Source organism: Oncorhynchus tshawytscha, linkage group LG13 (genome assembly GCF_018296145.1).
Source record: "Oncorhynchus tshawytscha isolate Ot180627B linkage group LG13, Otsh_v2.0, whole genome shotgun sequence".
NCBI lineage: Eukaryota > Metazoa > Chordata > Actinopteri > Salmoniformes > Salmonidae > Oncorhynchus > Oncorhynchus tshawytscha.
Genome location: NC_056441.1, coordinates 42676354 through 42698972, shown reverse-complemented (window position 1 = coordinate 42698972; position 22619 = coordinate 42676354). Strand labels below are relative to the sequence as shown.

The window sequence follows — 22619 nt, the reverse complement described above, 5'->3', positions numbered from 1 at the left end:
CCGGATTTGGATACAAAAAGATTTCCCAAGCTTTAAACATCCCAAGGAGCACTGTGCAAGCGATACTATTGAAATGGAAGGAGTATCAGACCACTGCAAATCTACCAAGACCTGGCCGTCCCTCTAAACTTTCAGCTCATACAAGGAGAAGACTGATCAGAGATGCAGCCAAGAGGCCCATGATCACTCTGGATGAACTGCAGAGATCTACAGCTGAGGTGGGAGACTCTGTCCATAGGACAACAATCAGTCGTATATTGCACAAATCTGGCCTTTATGGAAGAGTGGCAAGAAGAAAGCCATTTCTTAAAGATATCCATAAAAAGTGTTGTTTAAAGTTTGCCACAAGCCACCTGGGAGACACACCAAACATGTGGAAGAAGGTGCTCTGGTCAGATGAAACCAAAATTGAACTTTTTGGCAACAATGCAAAATGTTATGTTTGGCGTAAAAGCAACACAGCCCATCACCCTGAACAGCCCATCACCCTGAACACACCATCCCCACTGTCAAACATGGTGGTGGCAGCATCATGGTTTGGGCCTGCTTTTCTTCAGCAGGGACAGGGAAGATGGTTAAAATTGATGGGAAGATGGATGGAGCCAAATACAGGACCATTCTGGAAGAAAACCTGATGGAGTCTGCAAAAGACCTGAGACTGGGACGGAGATTTGTCTTCCAACAAGACAATGATCCAAAACATAAAGCAAAATCTACAATGGAATGGTTCAAAAATAAACATATCCAGGTGTTAGAATGGCCAAGTCAAAGTCCAGACCTGAATCCAATCGAGAATCTGTGGAAAGAACTGAAAACTGCTGTTCACAAATGCTCTCCATCCAACCTCACTGAGCTCGAGCTGTTTTGCAAGGAGGAATGGGAAAAAATGTCAGTCTCTCGATGTGCAAAACTGATAGAGACATACCCCAAGCGACTTACAGCTGTAATCGCAGCAAAAGGTGGCGCTACAAAGTATTAACTTAAGGGGGCTGAATAATTTTGCACGCCCAATTTTTCAGTTTTTGATTTGTTAAAAAAGTTTGAAATATCCAATAAATGTCATTCCACTTCATGATTGTGTCCCACTTGTTGTTGATTCTTCACAAAAAAATACAGTTTTATATCTTTATCTTTGAAGCCTGAAATGTGGCAAAAGGTCGCAAAGTTCAAGGGGGCCGAATACTTTCGCAAGGCACTGTATATGGAGGATTTGCTGTTTCTGTGTGTTAATGTATAATTGAGGTGTATGTGTTTTTTAAATTTTTTATATATACATTTTTTTATCTTGGGAACTAAAAAAAAATATGTGGGAACTAGGAAGGAACTTGTGTTGGGAGAGTTAGTTATTGACTAGTGGGGGTCAGGTGTGCAGGCGGCTCAGGCTGGCTGGTTGGTCTGGCGGAAATTCTTAATAAAGACAATCAAAAGTCTATTTTTTCAAGAGTTGTTCATTTGTTAGGCTATTAGTAAAGGTGTAACACAATATTTATTATTTAATTACCTCTGATCTAGTTCAGTCTTATTAACCACTTAAACATATTTCATGATCATCCCTTACTTAGCTCTATGACAGTGGGCATTTTTGATTACTTTTTGTTCTAAATGGAGACAGCATATAGGATTGTGTGAAAATGCAGGAAATAAGTTTTAGATGAACAAAAACATTCTCAGTGAGGACCACCAGACACCCCTCCAGGTTATGACCCCCCCCTGTAACTCAGTAACTAACTCAGTAAAATATTATACATTTTTGTTTAGTATAAATGTAATAGAGCGAGCATATAACAAGCATATAACGAAATGTACTACCGTTTTTCAGACTCGTTTCACGCGATTCGATTATACGAATTCCGAATGTGGGCAGAACAGCTGTTTTAGACACGATAATGTATTTCCACTTCCTTTAGCTAGCAGCTAGCTAGCAGGCCAACATCAACAACACGTCGGATATTTAGATTATATTCAAGGATTTGTAACTGATCTTTAATTAAAGGTGATCAAGTTAAAGTTCAGTCGCTGGAAGCCAAGGTGGGTAAATATATTTTATCGGCCTGATATTGCGAGACTGATCAACGTCATCTGCTTTACCAACATTTAGGATAACCTAAGATAACTGTTGTTAGCTAGCCAGCGTTAGCGCTGAAACTTCTGCTGGTACCATAGGCTGGTTGCTAGCTAGCTATATGTGCTAACACTCAGTTTACCTGATTGACAAGCCTACAGTAGTTAGTACTTAGTCAATGTCATAACTTTAAAAAAAAGGGACATCTGTGAAGTTCTCAAGTAACGTTAAGCATTATCAGAAGTGATCCTCATTTATACCTGCCACTTTCTGTTCTGACAAACCATAGATAGCTAACTAGCTAGGGATTTAGTCGGTGTAAGTCATTTGACTTCACTTGCATAACAGGGTAAACTTGTCCAAACAATGTGGTTTTCATCTTTTTTTCCAGGTTTCAATGTTGTGCCCCAGTATTAGCTAACGGTACATCCTGCAGCTGGAGATTTGTCATATTTAGCAGTCCTCCGCATTGGAAGAGACCGTTCTGTTGTTCCAGCACAACATATCTGGGATATGTGCAAGGCACCATAAGACTCCAAGAGGACACTCACTGATGGTTTAAAACATGGACCAGGGTGTTGCCGACAGTCCTGTTATCCTTGTCATCAAGGCACCCAACCAGAAGTATGATGACCAGACAATCAACTGCTTCCTGAACTGGACAGTGGAGAAACTAAAAACCCATATCTCACATGTATATCCCAGTAAACCGGTGAGTAGGCTCTGGCTTACGTACAGTGAGATTGAGGTCTGTTCAGATCAATGATGTACAGTGCTTTTGGAAAGTATTCAGACCCCTTGACTTTTTACACATTTTGTTACGTTACAGCCTTATTCTAAAATTGATTATATAGTTTTTTTCCATCTCTGCAGCACTCATCAATCTACACACAATAACACATAATGACAATGCAAAAACAGGTTCCTCCAGACGTGACACTTGGCATTCAGGCCAAAGAGTTCAATCTTGGTTTCATCAGACCAGAGAATCTTGTTTCTCATGGTTAGAGTCTTTTAGGTGCCTTTTGGCAAACTCCAGGCGGGCTGTTATGTGCCTTTTACTAAGGAGTGCCTTCCGCCTGGCCACTCTACCATAAAGGCCTGATTGGTGGAGGGCTGCAGGGATGGTTGTCCTTCTGGAAAGTTCTCCTATCTCCACAGAGGAACTCTGTCAGAGTGACATTCAGGTTCTTGGTCTCCCCCGATTGCTCAGTTTGTCCGGGCGGCCAGCTCTAAGAAGAGTCTTGGTGGTTCCAAACATCTTCCATTTAAGAATGATGGAGGCCACTGTGTTCTTGGGGACCTTCAATGCTGCTGACATTTTTTGGTACCCTTCCCCAGATCTGTGCCTCAACACGATCCTGTCCGTAGAGCTCCGAGACAATTCTTTCGACCTCATGGCTTGGATTTTGCTCTGACATGCACTGTCAACTGTGGGATCTTATATAGACAGGTGTGTGCCTTTTCCAAATCATGTCCAATCAATTGAATTTACCACAGGTGGACTCCAATCAGTTTGTAGAAACATCTCAAAGATGATCAATGGAAACAGGATGCAGCTGAGCTCAATTTCGAGTCTCATAGCAATTGGTCTGAATACTTATGTAAATAAGGTTTTTATTTTATATACGTTTACAAAAATGTAGAGCCTGTTTTCGTTTTGTCATTATGGGGTATTGTGTGCAGATTGATGAAAAAAGTAATTGATTCCATTTTAGAACAAGGCTGTAACGTAACAAAATATGGAAAAAGTCAAGTGGTATGAATACTTTCCGAATGCATTGTATATGAACCCTGGATTGCTGATGCTATGCATTGGCCAATGAGAGGCTTCGAAGCCACCGGTCGGCCATATTGGCACTCCACAGAAGAAGCAGTCCTCATGTTTCAATGAAATGATTCAAGGCCAGGGCCTCCCGGGTGGCGCAGTGGTTAAGGGCGCTGTACTGCAGCGCCAGCTGTGCCATCAGAGTCCCTGGGTTCGCGCCCAGGCTCTCTCACAAACCGGCCGTGACCGGGAGGTCCGTGGCGTGATGCACAATTGGCCTAGCGTTGTCTGGGTTAGGGAGGGCTTGGTCGGTAGGGATGTCCTTGTCTCATTGCACACCAGCGACTCCTGTGGCAGTCCGGGCACAGTGCGCACTAACCAAGGCTGCCAGGTGCACGGTGTACCCTCCGACACATTGGTGTGGCTGGCTTCCGGGTTGGATGCACGCTGTGTTAAGAAGCAGTACGGCTGGTTGGGTTGTGTATCGGAGGACGCATGACCCTCAACCTTCGTCTCTCCCGAGCCCGTACAGGAGTTGTAGCGATGAGACTACAACAATTGGATACCATGAAATTGGGGAGAAAAAGGGGTAACTCACATAATAATTTAAAAGTATGCTTCAAGGTGTCTAACAAAATAAATGTGGCAAAAACTAATGTAGACAATAATTGCATTTTTATAGCTTCACATGTTCTGCACCAACATCCTGTGTACCCCAGTAATAGCTTTTTGCTACACAGTGATGATTTCCTAACCTGGAAATACATCTGCTTATATGTAGGCCAACACTTTTGAATTCATGTCATATTACTGAAATACATAGCTTAATGTCAGTGATGTGAAAACCTATTACCTGTGGGAATGAGACTTTATAACCCATAACCGCATCTGAAAGAATGTCAAAACACACCTTAGCAAACTACTCTACAAGGAAAAGAGAGGCTGGAAGAGGAGAAAGCAATGAATAAAAGGTTGTGCAAGGCATATATTTGAACATGTTCTTGGCTTGAAAATGTAGATTTGACGTCAGGCTGGAATAAGGGCCCTGCGATTACTTTGTTCTCCCCTATAATCTGATTTAATAACGGTTCCTGCTCAGTAATCATTGTAAACACTGAGCACTTAACAGCACTCTTGTCTAGTAATCTCAGTCTGTTGTGTGTTCTCCAACTTCTCTGGTTCGTGCCATCGATCTCATTACTGTTTACCATAATAGTATTAACCAGGTGACGGAGCCTTAACAAAAACAGTCTGTTGAAAAGATACGATTTTGGTTTAGATTTCAGCTTTACTGTAGCACTGACATCACAAGAATGTCAATGTAAACTCAAATGTCTCGCTACCACTGATGCTGTCATTGCCCTAATACGTCTAGCCTAATCCTTTGTTTCCTAAATCCTGTCAATCCGATTAACTAAACTGTACAGTGCCTTCAGTATTCAAACCTGTTCTTTTTCCACATTTTGTGTTACAGCTTGAATTTAACATGGATTACATTGGGATTTGTCACTGGCCTACACACAATACCCCATAATGTCAAAGTGGAATTATGTTGAGCAAAAATGTTACTAATGAAAAGCTGAAATGTCTTGAGTCAATAAGTATTCAACCCCTTTATGGCAAATAAGTTCAGGAGTAAAAATGTGCTTAACAAGTCACATACAGTGCCTTGCAAAAGTATTCATCCCCCTGGCATTTTCCCTATTTTGTTGCATTACAACCTGTAATTTAAATAGTTTTTTATTTGGATTTCATGTAATGGACATACACAAAATAGTCCAAATTGGTGAAGTGAAAAAAATTACTTTCTTCCAAAAATGATAAAAAACAGAAAATTGGTGCTGCATATGTATTCACCCCATTTGCTATGAAGCCCCTAAAATAAGATCTGATGCAACCAATTACCTTCAGAAGTCACATAATTAGTTAAAGTCCATCAGTGTGCAATCTAAGTGTCACATGATCTCAGTGTATATATACACACCTGTACTGAAAGGCCCCAGAGTCTGTAACACCACCAAGCAAGCGTCACCATGAAGACCAAGGAGCTCTCCAAACAAGTCAGGGACAAAGTTGTGGGGAAGTACAGATCAGGGTTGGGGATATAAAAAAATATCCAAAACATCCCACGGAGCACCATTAAATCCGTTATTAAAAAATGGAAAGAATATGGCACCACAACAAACCTGCCAAGAGAGGGCCGCCCACAAACTCACGGACCAGGCAAGCAGGTCATTATTCCGAGGCAACAAAGAGACCCAAGGATAACCCTGAAGGAGCTGCAAAGCTCCACAGCGTAGATTGGAGTATCTGTCCATAGGACCACTTTAATCTGTACACTCCACAGAGCTGAGCTTTACGGAAGTGTGGCCAGAAAAAAGCCATTGCTTAAAGAAAAAAATAAGGAAACACGTTTGGTGTTCGCCAAAAGGCATGTGGGAGACCCCCAAACATATGGAAGAAGGTACTCTGGTCAGATGAGACTAAAATTGAGCTTTTTGGCCATCAAGGAAAACACTATGTCTGGCGCAAACGCAACACATCTCATCACGCAGAGAACACCATCACCAAGGTGAAGCATGGTGGTCGCAGCATCATGGTGTGGGGATGTTTTTCATACGAAGGAACTGGGAAACTGGTCAGAATTGAAGGATGGTGCTAAATACAAGGAAATTCTTGAGGGAAACCTGTTTCAGTCTTCCAGAGATTTGAGACTGGGACAGAGGTTTACCTTCCAGCAGGACAATGACCCTAAGCATACTGCTAAAGCAACACTTGAGTGGTTTAAGGGGAAACATTTAAATGTCTTGGAATGGCCTAGTCAAAGCCCAGACCTCAATCCAATTGAGAATCTGTGGTATAACTTAAAGATTGCTGTACACCAGCGGAACCCATCCAACTTGAAGGAGCTGGAGCAGTTTTGCCTTGAAGAATGGGCAAATATCCCAGTGGCTAGATGTGCCAAGCTTATAGAGACATACCCCAAGAGACTTGCAGCTGTAATGGTTGCAAAATGTGGCTCTACAAAGTATTTACTTTGGGGGTTGAATATTTATGCATGCTCAAGTTTTCTGTTCGTTTCACACAAAAAATATATTTTGCATCTTTAAAGTTGTAGGCATGTTATTTGTATTTTTTATTTATTTTTTATTTCACCTTTTATTTATTTAACCAGGTAGGCTAGTTGAGAACAGGTTCTCATTTGCAACTGTGACCTGGCCAAGAAAAAGCAAAGCAGTTCGACACATACAACAGAGTTACACATGGAATAAACATACAATCAATAATACAGTAGAAACATCTATATACAGCATGTGCAAATGAGGTAGGATAAGAGAGGTAAGATAATACATAGGCCATGGTAGCAAAGTCATTACAATATAGCAATTCAACACTGGAATGGTAGGATGTGTAGAAGATGAATGTGCAAGTTGAGATACTGGGGTGCAAAGGAGCAAGATAAATAAATACAGTATGAGGATGAGGTAGATTGGATGGGCTATTTACAGATTAGCTATGTACAGGTGCAGTGATCTGTGAGCTACTCTGACAGCTGGTTCTTAAAGCTAGTGAGGGAGGTAAGAGTCTCCAGCTTCAGAGATTTTTGCAGTTCGTTCCAGTCATTGGCAGCAGAGAACTGGAAGGAGAGGCCGCCAAAGGAAGAATTGGCTTTGGGGGTGACCATTGAGATATACCTGCTGGAGCGTGTGCTACGGATGGGTGCTGCTATGGTGGCCAGTGAGCCAAGACAAGGCGGGGCTTTACCTAGCGGAGACCTTGAGCGCTGTTGCTAGCTAATTTGACCTGAGATATAAACATTGGGTTGTTCTTTTTCCTGAAAGGAACAAGATCCTCTTCTTCTTTGTAGAATATTGACTCATGAGTCACACAAAATCATGTGTTCTCTACTCTGACAATGAATCCACAGATAAAAGGGGAAACCTGGTTGGTTTCTAGTAATCACTCCTCCTTCATTCTTTTTCTGCTGTGGACTTTATATGGTGGTTGGCAACCAACTTTAAAGTGCATTACCACCACCAACTGGACTGGAGTGTGGACCTTAGTTCATCTTTCCAGTGCATCAAGTGTCAAAAATCGAACCAAGTTCTATTTTAGTGCCTGGCTATGCAGCCGCTCAAGCTGTTTGGATGAAATTACTGAATAACATGTATGTGTATATTTATTTTGCAGCGCACGGAACGTGAGCGGTGTGGTCAGCATGTAAGACTAGTCTCGCATTGGCATCCTTCCAAGTCTCTTCCGTCACAGTCTGGGAGCTGAGTCTAAGCTATTCTAGTTATTTCAATCACTACTACTTACATGTTCTTATGAATTATAAGAAAGTGAAAGGGAATCTTCTCTGGACCCAAAGTGAAGGAAAGCGAAAGGAAAACCCCTGTTTTCAGGGGTTATTAAATTTTTATTTGATTTTATAAAGCCCTTTTTACAACAGAAGTTGTCACAAGGTGCTTTACAGATGCCCAGCCTAAAACCCCAAAGAGCAAGCAATGTAGAGACCGAAGCACAGTGGCTAAGAAAAACTTGATACAAGGCAGGAACCTAGGAAGAAACTTATAGAGGAACCAGGATCCGATGGGTGACCAGTCCTCTTCTGGTTGCTCTTCTGACTAGAGATTTAAGAGTAGGTTTTTCAAGACTGTCATACATGACCAGCAGGGTCAGATAATAAATCTCGTCGATCAAATCAAATCCACGTTTATTTCTCACGTGCTCCGAATACAACCTTACAATGAAATGCTTACTATGTTCTCAACTATCTGATTTTTATTGTAGAGCTTCAAAGACCAGAGGCTGGTGTATTCTGGGAAGCTCCTCTTGGATCACTTAATACTGAAAGATGTGCTCAGAAAGGTCTGTCTGCTGCATTAATTTATCTTTCATCTTGACAGATATTCTGATCAGAGATTACAGCAATGTATGCATTCATCCTAGATCTCATTCTTAAAGTCAAGCTGATTCCTCTGATGATTGTACTTTGTCAATGCAATAGTGTGGCTGTCCTTGCTAATGGCCACGGATGACTCTTACAGCAGGATGAGTACCACGTGGTCCACCTGGTGTGTGCATCTCGCACCCCTCCTGGGTCCCCCAAGCTCCACATCAGCCACAGTAACAAGGCCACTGGAGTCCCCTCTACTGGCTTCACGGTGAGTTACACTTATGCATGCAACACCTATCCTACTGCTCTGTTCATTGCCACTAATTTCATCATCCCAGCACACCTAGGTCTAGCTGTAGTCTGTTTGTGCTATCATGCCAACTCCTTGTCACTCATTGTCATGCCAAAAAATGGCTTGTCAATGAGCTATGGGTTTGGCAAGAGCACAAACAGATCTGGGACAAGGCTAACCTAGGCCTACTCTCTGTTGTAAATCCACACAGCTACTGATGAATGAAAAGTTTGTTAAGTGGAGTCAGAGAAGTAAAATAATCAACTTCTTGATTGGTTTTCTTAGACGGGTCAGAGCCCCCGTCTCTCCTCCCATAGCCAAGATGGCCAATCAACCTCCACTGGAGAGCGCTCTGACGGGCTGAGACATCACACAGGCCCCGCCCCTAACCATGCAGCACACCCTGCCTTAATGCAAGCGTAAGCCCTTATACACCAACCTCTCAATTATAACACTGTTAGTTCTGGCCACATGTTATGATTGTCCAAGAGGTGTAGTACTGTTGAGAGCTCTCACTTCCTAATAGATTTGTGTTTGTATGTGTTAATTGTTCTACAGGTAATGCCGAACTGTTTACCCGTAGCTGTGTACTTCTATTGCAGCTACATGTGGAACCAGTTCTCTCCACAGCAAGGCCCTACCAACAACATGCCAGCCTACCCTGGCATACAGTACAATCCCATGACGCTGCTGTGGTGGCAGCAGGTGTACGCCCGGCAATACTACATGCACTAGTAAGTCTGCTGTCTCACAACAACTGTTGGACAATATGCTCAATTACCCTTGCTGAGATATGCGATCATTGAGATTCAATCACAATTATCTGACTTTCAGTATGAATTGACATGTGAAAAAAGTCAAGACAGGGCTGATGGGGGGAAAGAAATGACTACAATTTCGTAATTATTTACAGAAAATGTGTTTTTTCAGCATGGCGGGATCTTTTTGTGTCTTTAAAATAATTATGTGAGAAATGGTGATGGAAATGCCTTTATGCGCAAAAGTTTATATAATAACTATCATATCAAAGTAAACTTGAAGTCACGCAATGATATGGTGTGTAGTCCTCCCACTACGTCTGTCACGCAGAGGGCTCTCTATGGTGTAATAGGTCAGGGCGTGACTACGGGGGTTTCTAGGTATTATATTTCTATGTTGGTGTGTGTGTATGGTTCCCAATTGGAAGCAGCTGATAATCGTTACCTCTAATTGGGGATCATACTTAGTGCGTCCTTTTTTCCCTCCTGCTATGGGGGATATTGTTTTGTGTGAGCGCCTATGTGCGCTACGTGTCGTTGTCGTCGTTTTGGAAGTTTCACTATCATTAAAATGTGGAACTCTACTCACACTGCGCCTTGGTCCAATTATTCATACGACGTTCGTGACAACGTCTCGGGAAATCATGCAGTTTATTAGGCTACCGAGCGATGGAAACCCATTTATCTTTTATACGGTACATGGGAATTCAACCGCAAAATAAATGTTTATTCGCACTGTCATCATGCACAACCTTTTATCTGCAACAAGTCCATTTGATGGAATTATCTCTGGTGGGAAAATGTGCATATCGTTTTTATGCAGATTTTTGAATATTCTCATGAAATCTGTCGCTGATTAGTTTCTCTTTACATCCATTTCTCTCTCTTTTCTCTGTATCTCTTGCCCTTCAGTCAGATGTTGGCTGCCTCATCTCACCACTTTAGGACTGACCTGCTCTCGAGCCAGCCCGGTCAATCAGATCCTCTGAACCCACCTCCCCTGGGGGAGCACCGTGGCGAGCCTGACATCCAGATGAACGCCCAGGGAGGAGAGGTGCATCTAAATGAAGAAGAGCAGAACCGTGATTGGCTGGACTGGGTGTACACGGTGTCACGCATCGCCATCTTGCTCAGCATAGTCTACTTCTACTCCTCCTTTAGCCGCTTTGTCATGGTGATGGGCGCCATGTTGTTGCTATATCTGTGAGTATTCCCCTGCACCCTCTCAACTTAATACTATGTGTCCCTGCTAAGTGACATACTAGACTGGACCCAGATCTGTATGTGCTGTCTTGCCAATATCCATTGCATTAGCTATACAGCTCTGGGACCAGGCTAGACTGTAAATTGAAAATGAGATTGTTCTGAATCCTTTATATTAACCCTATACCTTTCTATCTGGGTTTTCTTGGGTCTTTGACCCAACAAATGTGTTGTGAACAGTCACCCATTATGGATCACAGGTTTTGTCAATGGCTATTTCTGTATTTACGTTAGGCACCAAGCAGGGTGGTTCCCTTTTAACCCGGAGAATGAATTTCAGAACCATGGATATGGGCCCCAACAGGATGAGATGGAGGCGGACCTTCATCATGACCTCCAAGAGATGGTAGGTCATTATTGACGTCTGACCGTAAACTAAAGGTTAAAGTGCCTCAGGCCCAATTTTGCCCTGAAAGTGACGATGAGGAATTGTTAAACTCAACCAAAGGCATCCCAGGACAGAGAACTCCTTGAATTATACAGTAATTTAATTTGTAATAGCAGTGATGAATTATTTATGTAATGCGTGTCTGGTAACATAATATGGTATTGCTATGGTGAATGATTACAATTGCATTGATGCGTGTAGCAAATATGTCTTTGATGGAAAGAGTTTGTTGGAAATGTTAGAGGAAAACATTTATCCAGTATTCCAGTTTCTGTGTGATGACTAATTTACGTGTTGCCATGTTCGGCCTACACAGGAGCGGGTGATGGATGAAGGCTTGGGGGACGATGATGGGGACAGTGGAGAGGAAGGACTGGAGGATCCCAATGGTATTCCCCATGCTGGCTTTCTCTCTACGACTTGGTCTTTTATTGTCACATTCTTCATGTCTCTCATACCTGAGGGGCCACCCAATGCTGCCAACTGAGCCAATGAGCCATGTGAGAATGGCACTACTGACTGGACTGAATACACTATCTTAGTATGCCCAGCGAGTTCACCCTTGTCTACACAATCATTGTACATCTACTGGATCACAGGGCACTACAGAAGAACTGAGTGGTCACTCAGCCACACAAACAGAAAGGCTTTGAACTGGTTTTGAAGTGAACAACAATGAGCTTTGGGGGAAAAGGACATCCCTGTGTAATATTATGTTTAATACCATGATAATTAAACCTATTTGAGTGAAATAATAAATCAAGTATGTGAACTGTAAATCTGTGTAATATTGTATTTAATATAAACTTGTAGGACTGGCTTGAATCAAACAATCAGTTTTAAAGAACACCACCCTAAATCCTATTTGTTGTGTTATATGAGGGTAATATGAATTTCAGTTCAGATGGAACCTCACGTTCGTTTGTTTGAGTCATGAATGAAAACAAAGACGTAAAAAAACAAAACATTTTGATCCAGTATAAATCTTACCAATCACACCATATGGTGAATGTGGTATGCCACATGCCACAAAGTGTGGTACGCATTCCCTTTGACTAGTGATTCAGAACCACGTGATACGCGACCCTTTCAACCCAGACATGAATATTAGCTCATGTTTTTAATACGCATTCATAAATTACTGCGCAGCAGAACCGTTTTAGAAGAATGCTGATCCTGGGTTTCCATGGTTGCTAGTTCAATTGCGGTGCGTCCTTTGAACTTGAGTGGCCAGAAAAATGGCATTTAGCAAACTAACGTTAGCTCATTTTCTTTAACTTTTGACAAAGAAAATAACAATTGAAAATACTGAAACGAGTTCCTACCTGGTGTATCTACCACTTATGTCATATTTTGAGGCATTCTCGGACTCGGAGTCAGAAAACATGGCTATGAAGACTCGCCGGTCAGGCGACCAGGCCCAGTTTTGCCCTGAAAGTGACGACGAGGAATTGTTCAACTCAACCAAAGACATCCCAAATGATGGAAAGGGTAAACGCGTTGCATTTGCTCTTCATGTCAACAAACGACAAGCACGAAAATGTGTTTCTCTCTGCGTTTTGCATCCCGAAGATGGCGTTTCTGACGGGTCTGACTCTGCTTTTATTCGAGATAAAGTAGGCATAACTGTGCGATATTTTATGAACATTGGAATCACAGTCATTATTGGTAAGTTTCAATAGTTGCCTCATCTATTAATCAACGTAATAGTTAACGTTATTCATCAGCCTATGACTGAGCATTCATTTTTTGATGACAAACCTGTGTACATCTTTTTGACAGCTGTCTTGGCTGGACTACTACATTGGTAAGTTCACTATCCAGGTACTGCATGTTGTTATAACCTACCAATGCTGGCCAGATGTAGAAATGTGGACGTCATTAGTCTAAAGGATTAGGCCTATACTTCATTCAGTCAAGTCATTCAGTCTGACAGACAGACACTTCCCCTTGCTGATGTGATGCCTAAAACTTTGTTTAGGGCTCATCTAACAAACCTCTTTGAAAATGACAAACACTTTTCACACCTATCTTCGATTGAAAAAGAAATGGCTTTCCGCACTGAAATGGTAAGAGAAATGTTGAGATGGGCCAATTGAAACATATCCCTCCTGTCCTTCACCGCTTCACACATTTGCCATTCCAAGGGGGCTTTAGATTTGACATCCTGTGTTATTGAAGAAATGGACACATTGTTACAAAAATAGTCTCATCTGCAATTTCAGCATCCAGTTCACTCACATGTTGGTTTTATTTTGCAGGGTCTGTATTATTCCTATTTCAAGGTCTTCATCAATGCGCCATCCTTTTTGCATGGTCTCCACCTGATCATGAATGACAGGTTCTCTGAGTATCCTCTTGTTATCAATGCTCTGAAGAGGTTCAATCTGTACCCAGAGGTACTATAGGAGCTGGAACTATGTCATTATTTTGCAAGCAAGATTTTTGCATTTTATAAATATGCAAGTGCAGACATTTATTTATTTCACCAAACAAAGACAAAAAAGAAACAATGGCGATCATTTAATTGTGCAGTGGATCTCAAAAACATTGTATTGTTCTTCTGTTTCTTCGTTACAGAGTGTTTATTCCAGTGATCCCCTCTCTGTTGATAGGTTTTCCTTGGCAGCCTGTTCAGGATTTACACTGGCACCATGGACTTCTTTGGAATCCCCACCAAGGCATGTTGGAATGTCAACAGAGCAGATGGACTGAATCCAGTAGAGAGCTGTGAAGGTACAACTACTCCTAGAAAATAACTGCGTTAGGCTTGGGCAATACACCGGTATACGGTATATTTGGGGGCTACCCCACCTAACTATAAGGAACCTAGGATGTGTCAAATAAATTATATCCAGCTCAGGGCTCCAGCTTTGCATTTGGTTTGCTAACTTGCTAGCTAATTGGCTAGATGTTAATACCTAGCTTCTTGGTTACAGCAGAGACATTCTAGCCTGAGTGCCTTGCTGAGTACAGTCTCTTTAGCTAACATTCCACTCCTTGCCACTCCTTGTCATTTGAAAAGATACTGGCCTTTCTGCCATCGTCAAATATGAACATTACATCATTAATGAGCTCGAGGAGAACAGAGTTGATGATCCTGATTCGATAACCCTCACAGCTATCTTCCAATCACAAAGATAATCAAAATATTGGAACTCTCACTTTTGTTCTCGACAGAACATGTTGGTATCTGGTTGCTAAGCAACCATTTTTTGTTTGTCCAGAGGAAACCAGTCTGTCAAAAGTTGCTAGCTCACCTCTAAATTCTCAAACTAAATATGTACTGCAATTCCAACCACAACCTCTTTGCTAAGCCTCAAAATACAACAACTTGCCTAGCTAACAGCTAAATGTTTGTTTTTTGACTTTGTAATAATTCTAATTCATGTCATGGAAAATATTTCCAACAACCAATGAGCAACTCCACCATCAATCCAGCTGCATATTGAACGTTGAGATTGCCTCTTTGGCAATGACATGGAGTAGCAAGGAGTAGTCATGCACGACTCCAACTCTGACTCCTGTGGCTGGAGTCGAAAAGTAGTCAACTCTTGTGCGACTCCGTCTCCTGCGGTTGGAGCTCGGTTGGAGCTGACTCCGGGGGAAAAAACCACGCTGAAACGGATGTGCACATGTACACATCATTTCACTACTGCAGAGTCCCACCAGGAAGGCTACATTTGTGTTCTAGGGGACTGACATGAGCATGATGCTGCCCATTTGGTCATCTACTTAGCCCATAAAAAGCCTATTTTGTTTGAATATAGTTGATGTGTAGGAACTAGAATATTTCAGTGATATTTCTGATGTGTGCAGTCTTGATGGATCACACGACATGGGATGATGCAACGCACTACGCTGATAAACCTATTCTTTGCCATGTTATAGTCCTATTCGGACGGGTATTACTAGAGACGTTGGTTTTGTCATTATTATCCAAGCATGTGCGTTATTCCAGAGGACTATTCACACAAGATACATTTCCCCCTGTAATTCTGAAATGTTTCAAATATAATTTTTTATGACGGAAGCCTGGAGGTTTTTAGTGTAGGCGTGAAGATATTTTAACGTCATAGGGTAGGTACACTGATAACTCGTGCTTGGCTGCCAAATGTATAGATGTTCCCATAATATTTAAATTGATGAAATGTGATCAAAATAATTAAGCTGCTGAACCATATTTGCACTTGAGATGTGTTTATGGATGAGAAAGTGAACTTGCCATTTCCCAAAAGTTTAGCGGGGATAACCTGCTTTGAGATCTATTGCCTGGGACAGAGTTCTCCGACCCTGTTCGTGGAGAGCTACCTTCCTGTAGGTTCACTCCAACCCTAATATAGTGCATCTGATTCAATACTTAGATAGTTTATCAACTGAGTCTAGTTAGTTACAACTGGGGTTGGAGCGAAAAACTACAGGACGGTAGCTCTCCAGGAACAAGGTTGGAGAGCCTTGGCCTAGGACATCAACAGTCAGCCTGGGTTTCATTAAATAAACTATAGACACAATACTTTTTATTGCACCTAATTAAACTGATGCATTTGGAGATGTTCAATTTCAATTCACTGGCAGTATGAAGAATAGCTTAGCCATAGTCATTGATAGCCTAATATATACTTTTGGTGAATTTACTAGGCATTGCTATACAAGACATAGGCTATATTATGGTCATCTGTATCTTGCTATGTGCATGGTTCCGAGAGTCTGTCTGCCTGCCTGCGACCAAGGTAAATTTGGTTTTATATTCACACATTTGGACATTGAACAGACATTCGCCAAAAGCCATTTTAAAATTGTAAAAATCAATAAATAATTAATTGATTCGCACAGAAACATAAAAATTGAAATGATTTATTCTATAAATGTCTAGCATACTTTTACAACCTTTGTTTTGAGGACAAATTCCAGTTTTGACTTGATAGAAATATATAAAATCTATCAAATGCCATTTAAAACTGTATAAATCAATAACTAATTCACCGTTTGTCACAGAAATATCAAACTAGGTATAATTTATTCTATAAATGTCTAGCATACTTTTCCAACCTTTATTTTGAGGAAAGATTCCAGTTTTGATTTGATAGAAATACAAATTTGATAGACTACATGCCCTCTATCAAATCAAAACTGGAATTTGTCCTCAAAACAAAGGTTGTAAAAATATGCTAGACATTTTATAGAATAAATCATACCTAGTTTGTTTCTGTGACAAATGGTGAATTAGTTATTGAGTTATACCGCTATATCGCTAGCTCTGTCTTTCTTTGCTGTGAAAGATGCAAGAGTTTGTTCTCGAAGTAAGACGACAGCAACTAGTTCCTCCATTGTAAAAATACTGAATCTCTGGAGTCGATTCTTAGCGGAATCGAAACTTGACACCCAGAAATGGGGGTCGACACCGGGAGTCGACGGGCAAGGATTCGAGGAATCGATCATCCATACCACTAGCAAGAAGTAGAATGTTAGCTAAAAAGACTGGTACCCAGACTAGAGACATTAAATCCCCTCCTGGATCAAGATCCCTGTTGGCTAAATTGTTATTTAACATTTCTTATAGCACCCCTTGTGTGCACTTCCAATAATACTGTATACACCGGTAATGTACAGAAACGGTATGGCGGTTTGAAGATCTGGAAACCGCCTAACCCTACTATGCATTGTAAATAGTGTCTTGTAGTAATATAGTGTGTCACACTGTCAGGACTGGGAGACACAGTAAATTGACACTGAGAATATAATTTTCTCCCACTTTTAGGCATGGGGGATGCAGCCTACTTCTATGTCTCCTGTGTCTTCCTGCTTAATGGGGTAATGATGAGCCTGTTCTACATCTACGGGACTTACCTAAGGTAATGAGTTCTTACTGTTGTTGGTTTCTCACTAGCCTGGTCCCAGATTTGTTTGTTTTGTTGCGTACTCCATGCTGTCATGTAAGCCATGACAAGGATTTGCATGATGGCACAAATAGTCTGGTACCCAGGCTAGTTTATCACTATGGTATACCATAAAACCATCGTCTTGGGTATCCATGCTGTTTTAGTGCCCCTTGCCACTCTAGGAGACAATCTGATGGTTTTTTTCCAGTGGCAGTCGTCTTGGAGGGGTCGTCACTGTCCTGTGTCTCTTCTTCAACCATGGAGAGGTGAGAGTTTTGCAGTTTGGAGCTGTGTTCTCATAGTGCAATCCATATTAATGTTTCCTCACTGTACAATTAATGTTTTCTTTAAGATGAATGTCATTTGATTGTTTCATACGGTGTATGTAAACTTAGATCATCATGGCGGTTGGCTGGTGGTGAATGCTATCTTAACTCATGCTATGTATTCCAGAGCACTCGGGTCATGTGGACTCCACCACTGAGGGAGAGCTTCTCCTATCCCTTCTTTGTCCTGCAGATGCTGCTGTTAACACGCATTCTCAGGTATATTCAGTTTACATGGCTTTGATCTAAACCATTTACCATCATCTTGGGTTTCACCACTCTTTTCAAAGTCCTATCTGTGTTTTATAACTGAGATACATTTACATATATTAGTGTACAAAACATTAGGAACACCTTCCTAATATTGAGCTGCACCCTTTTTTGCCCTCAGAACAGTCTCAATTCATCGGGGCATGGACTATACATGGTGTCGGAAGCATTCCACAGGGATGCTGGCACAAATTGACTCCAATCCACAGTTATGTCAAGTTGGCTGGATGTCCTTTGGGTGGTGGACCATTCTTGATAAAACACAGGAAACTGTTGGGTGTGAAAAACCCAGCATCGTTGCAGTTCTTGACACCCTCAAACCGGTGTGCCTGGCACCTACTACCATACCCTGTTCAAAGGCACTTAAATATTTTGTCTTGCCCATTCGCCCTCTGAATGGCACATATACACAATCCATGTCTAAATTGTCTCAAAGCTTAAAAATCCTTCTTTAACCTGTCTCCTCCCCTTCATCTAAACTAATTGAAGTGGATTTAACAAGGGATCATAGCTTTCACCTGTTCAGTCATGTCATGGAAAGAGCAGTTGTTCCTAATGTTTTGTACACCCAGTGTATGTCACTGAAAATGTATAAATGCAAATAATACTGTTGTCTTTGTATGATTTTGTAGGCGTTCCAAACTTGAAAGGAGATCCCTAGTAGCTCTTGGTGCTTGCAATGTGTTGTTCCTTCTTCCTTGGCCATTTGCCCAGTTTGTTTTGCTAACTCAGGTAAATAAATCCACACCATTCCATGCATGCCTGGAAAATAGCCTGGTAACATTCCTGTGGATGTACCAGTCATCGTAAAATATTCTGTTATTCTACTGAAGCTCCTTAGCTGTACAATAACAGTGACAATGAATTGAAATGCCTATGTTGTCTGCCTCTTCAGATTGCATGCCTGTTTGCCTGTTATTTTATGGGCTATCTCTCCACTTCTAAGATGAAATCACTACTTGTTGTGCATTTGGTAAGTATTACTACTGAATTGATATTTAGACATGATCGTCACAGGTTTAAGGCTTAGAAACATACTAGCGTCCGCTATGGTTGTGAAATTGGTGATAGAACAGTTCCAACATGAAAAATGTTCATCAATTATGCGTTGATGATGGATCACTGTATTTTGATTTGCTGAACAAAAGTTATTTATTTCTCCTTTCAGGCTTCATTTGCCATCTGCTTTGTCATGCTGTTTGGGAAATTGGAACTTTTGACATCTTTTTACATTTCTTCCCTGGTTGCTGGCTGGGTGAGTTGACTGGGAAATAGACTGAAATGCCTGAATACACAAGTGTCATTCTGTCACTCCTCATACCTGTATGGTGGTGTTTTCCAGGCCATCATCGCACTGAGAGACGATATCACAAGAGTCTGCAAACTTGGAATCGTCACAATTGTATGAAATCCTATTTGAATAATTTGTGTATAATAATGTTAGTTATTTAGTTACATGCTGGGGTTAATTGGTGAAACTACGTTCCTCAGAATTTGCCATTTTTCCATGACTTTAAGAGAAATATATTGAATTCCCATGGTATTATACCATGGGACCAAGGGTCTCCACTCTACCCCCAATCGTAACATGCAATTACACAGCATAATTTAGTGGCACAGTGCAACATATAACAGGTTTTGAATGTTAACTTTTTCCTCTCTAAATCCTCAGTTTGTTCAAGGTATTGCCTGGTTTACCTCCACTGTGCTTCTCAAATTTTTCATGTCGTTCATCCTCGGAGCGTCCAATGATGTAAGTTCTTAGATGAAAGTCTGTTCAGCATGATCTTAATGTGGGCTATGAGTGACCCATGAAGTCAAATGTTCTTTGTTCCCCACAATGTATTTCTCCTTCCTTTCTCTTTCACTGATGGAGTCTACTCATTTAATGTCAATTCCTGTTTCAAATGTTTCCATATGAAGGTGTGAATGTCTGTATGACTTTAACCTCACCGTGTGTTTCTCTATATTTCCCACAGGCTCACATTGGCAACTTGATCAGATCCAAATTGACCAACTACAAGGATTTCCACACGTTGATGTACACCTGTGCTGCAGAGTTCGACTTTATGGAGCTGGAGGTAGGTTTAATTTCATCAGTGCTGCCTCCAAGCTTACTTTTGACACTACTATTTGGTTGTTGATTTTTTTTTTTTTGCCTAATTGCTTTTCTTATACTGTATTCTGTTTCCAGACTTTGTTGGGATACGTTAAGACATTGATACTCCCGGTAAACATAGTTATTGTAGCCATCATTTCTGGAAAGGTGAGACACATTATTCTTGATTTTGACATTGCAGCTCATTTAAGTCCATTTGAGTGTATATTGTAGTATTATAAATAATTCCTTTGAAGGCAATTAAAGAAGTCTGGAGATCTCTTAGGCACGAAAGAGTTGACTCTAAAAAAGACGTCGATATTGACACTGAGCAGTAAGTCTTCCAATCCAACAAGTAGCATTAAGTATTATATTCGCTGGACACTAGTGCCACCTACAGATCTCTGATAGCTTCCTCATGCAAACATTTTCTATTATATTTTAGGATGGCACAGTTTGCTAATGGGGAGGTAAGCCAACTTAGCTACTTATTTTCACTTTCAAACCAACATCACAGCCCATTTTAGCAGCTGTTTTCTTTGAAGGCACAATGACTCATGAATCATTACAGCGCTCATAACTTCCACTGTGTTTCCCTGCCCTTGTGTGCGTGCATGTGTCAGATGGTGTACCATAGTCTGCAGCTGGTGGCCTTTGCCGTGCTGGCGATCTTGGTCATGAGAATCAAACTCTTCCTGGCCCCGCTGATGTGCCTCATGGCCTCCCTGATCTGCTCTAGACAGGTGAGACGTCTGTAGACAAGACACTGACAGAGACAAACAGACAGGCATAGAGAGACAATAGAAATCACATGGATCATTTTCCTTAATTGACCTCTATCATACCAGCTATAGAAGACATGCTGATCTAGCGTAAAGAGCGGACAGATGGCTAGTGCAATGAAACAAATGAATCTCTTATTTGTACTCCACCAGCATTAGGGTTAGTAACTGGACTCTTGTGCAGGCAGTCAGAGCACATCATAATTAAAAACATCCCCCAAATCAAATGTCCTTGTGAATGGATTTCTAATAAAGACTGCCTGATAAATGATCTACGCTGGGTCTTCATTGATCTGCCGGTATACATGTTCTCCAATGCTCCGCAGTTGTTTGGCTGGATAGGGGAGCACTTCAAGTGCCACATCACTGTGTTTGGCATCCTGTCCATCATGGCCATCCAGGGCGTGGCCAACTTCCAGAGCCAGCGAGGAATCGTAGGAGACTTCAGCAACCTGCCTCAGGAGCAGCTCCTGGAGTGGATCACTGCCAACACCATGCCCAGTGAGTCATGTCACGTTAGGACTTATTCCTAGCGTGTGCTTTTCAGGGGCATGAGATTGGTGGGCATACAGTTGTAGGCTGAGCTAGTTCAGTTGCTGCTAAGCTCTGTAGATGCATTACTATCTAGGATAGATCTGAATTAGTGTAATTTTTGTAATGCAAAAAATGTATTGAGGGATACAAGGAATGGGCTGCAAAAAGGGAAATTAAATTGTGTGTGTTCCAAGATGCTGTGTTTGCTGGCTCCATGCCAACCATGGCGAGTGTGAAACTATCCACTGGTAGAGCCATCGTGAATCATCCCCACTACGAGGACACTTGGCAGAAGTAAGACTGCTACAATTCCCCTATGGGTTATACTTTGCAACAATATCTGATGAGACACCACCCATTGTGTTTGTCAGTAAGTTACGTCTAACATATTCCCACAGGGAAAGAACCAAGTTGGTGTACACCATGTACAGCCGTAAACCGGCCAAGGAGGTGAAGAGGAATCTGATGCAGCTGCAGGCAGACTATTTCATCCTGGAGGACTCCTGGTGTAACCGACGCTCCAGGTAAACATGGTGGTATTATGAAGCATACCATAGCAAAACATTTTGCAATAGAAAATTAAAACAGGTTTCTTATTAACCACTGTCCCTCCCCGTTTCAGTCTGTTTTCTTCCTTTTGGTGCCAAATGAACAAAGCCCTGTAGTACTATGTTCTCTCAATCTCGGATTCCAATCTAACTGTGCTATACTTCACAGGCCAGGCTGCAGCATGCCTGAGATCTGGGACGTGGAGGATCAGGAGAACAGAGGAAAGTTGCCGCTATGTACCCTCCTATCCATCGACTCCCGACCTTACTTCACCACAATGTTCGAGAATAAAGTCTACAAGGTGCTGAAAATCCCCAAAGATGCCAAATAGGACCTTTTAATATAGGGACATCATTTTGATTAAACATGTTCAATTTCAATAGTGTCTTTTTTTTTCTTCTACAGGACAACGCATTTCTCTTGAACACTGTACTTTCACTGTGTACTTTCACATGCCGATGGTGTGAATTGCGCCTCGGTTAAATATGGAGAGAGAAATAAGACATTTTACACACTTTTTATTGCTTTCTATCAGCAAAGTAAAAAACTTTTTTTTTTTTTTTATTTTTTTTTTACATCCTATGTTATGGTATTCAAACAACATGACAGGAGTATTTTCTGTGCTTGACTGACAGCAGTAGTGAGGTCAGTGTAATACAGTGGGGGAAAAAGTATTTAATCAGCCACCAATTGTGCAAGTTCTCCCACATAAAAAGATGAGAGGCCTGTATTTTTCATCATAGGTACACT

General features: G+C 41.4%; 2 protein-coding genes across 3 annotated transcripts; both read left to right on the top strand.

The window, feature by feature from the left end:
- The first annotated feature begins 1686 nt into the window (after window positions 1–1686).
- On the top strand, window positions 1687–12210 carry LOC112266656 (homocysteine-responsive endoplasmic reticulum-resident ubiquitin-like domain member 2 protein). Of its 2 annotated transcripts, none has more exons than XM_024444337.2 (9): window positions 1687–2028; window positions 2454–2774; window positions 8625–8702; window positions 8882–8998; window positions 9308–9441; window positions 9625–9756; window positions 10693–10983; window positions 11324–11389; window positions 11748–11889. In XM_024444337.2, exons 2-9 carry the CDS (start codon window positions 2628–2630, stop codon window positions 11755–11757), a joined length of 975 nt encoding a protein of 324 aa, XP_024300105.1. In that variant the 5' UTR covers window positions 1687–2028; window positions 2454–2627; the 3' UTR covers window positions 11758–11889. The 2 variants fall into 2 exon arrangements, with proteins under 2 accessions (XP_024300105.1, XP_024300104.1); XM_024444336.2 differs by having other exon boundaries at window positions 1689–2028; window positions 11278–11389; window positions 11748–12210.
- Window positions 12211–12486: 276 nt separating this feature from the next.
- Window positions 12487–22249, top strand: LOC112266657 (probable C-mannosyltransferase DPY19L1). The gene is made up of 22 exons (XM_024444338.2): window positions 12487–13099; window positions 13214–13238; window positions 13413–13500; window positions 13693–13830; window positions 14047–14167; window positions 17190–17283; window positions 17519–17576; window positions 17764–17855; window positions 18539–18638; window positions 18802–18879; window positions 19075–19161; window positions 19249–19308; window positions 19579–19659; window positions 19886–19987; window positions 20101–20172; window positions 20262–20338; window positions 20450–20474; window positions 20628–20747; window positions 21113–21287; window positions 21515–21614; window positions 21719–21844; window positions 22038–22249. The coding sequence occupies exons 1-22, from the start codon at window positions 12775–12777 to the stop codon at window positions 22198–22200; spliced, it is 2307 nt and encodes a 768-aa protein (XP_024300106.1). The 5' UTR covers window positions 12487–12774; the 3' UTR covers window positions 22201–22249.
- The last annotated feature ends 370 nt before the right edge of the window (window positions 22250–22619 follow it).

Bases quoted from the DNA above. Each gene is read 5' to 3' on its own strand.
- LOC112266656 (XM_024444336.2), top strand. From the start codon at position 2,628: ATGGACCAGGGTGTTGCCGACAGTCCTGTTATCCTTGTCATCAAGGCA. The intron at 2,775-8,624 runs GTGAGTAGGCTC...TTTTTATTGTAG, and splicing joins ATGTATATCCCAGTAAACCG to AGCTTCAAAGACCAGAGGCT. The intron at 9,442-9,624 runs GTAAGCCCTTAT...CTTCTATTGCAG, and splicing joins CACCCTGCCTTAATGCAAGC to CTACATGTGGAACCAGTTCT.
- LOC112266657 (XM_024444338.2), top strand. From the start codon at position 12,775: ATGTCATATTTTGAGGCATTCTCGGACTCGGAGTCAGAAAACATGGCT. The intron at 19,162-19,248 runs GTGAGTTGACTG...GGTGTTTTCCAG, and splicing joins CTTCCCTGGTTGCTGGCTGG to GCCATCATCGCACTGAGAGA. The intron at 20,339-20,449 runs GTAAGTCTTCCA...ATTATATTTTAG, and splicing joins GTCGATATTGACACTGAGCA to GATGGCACAGTTTGCTAATG.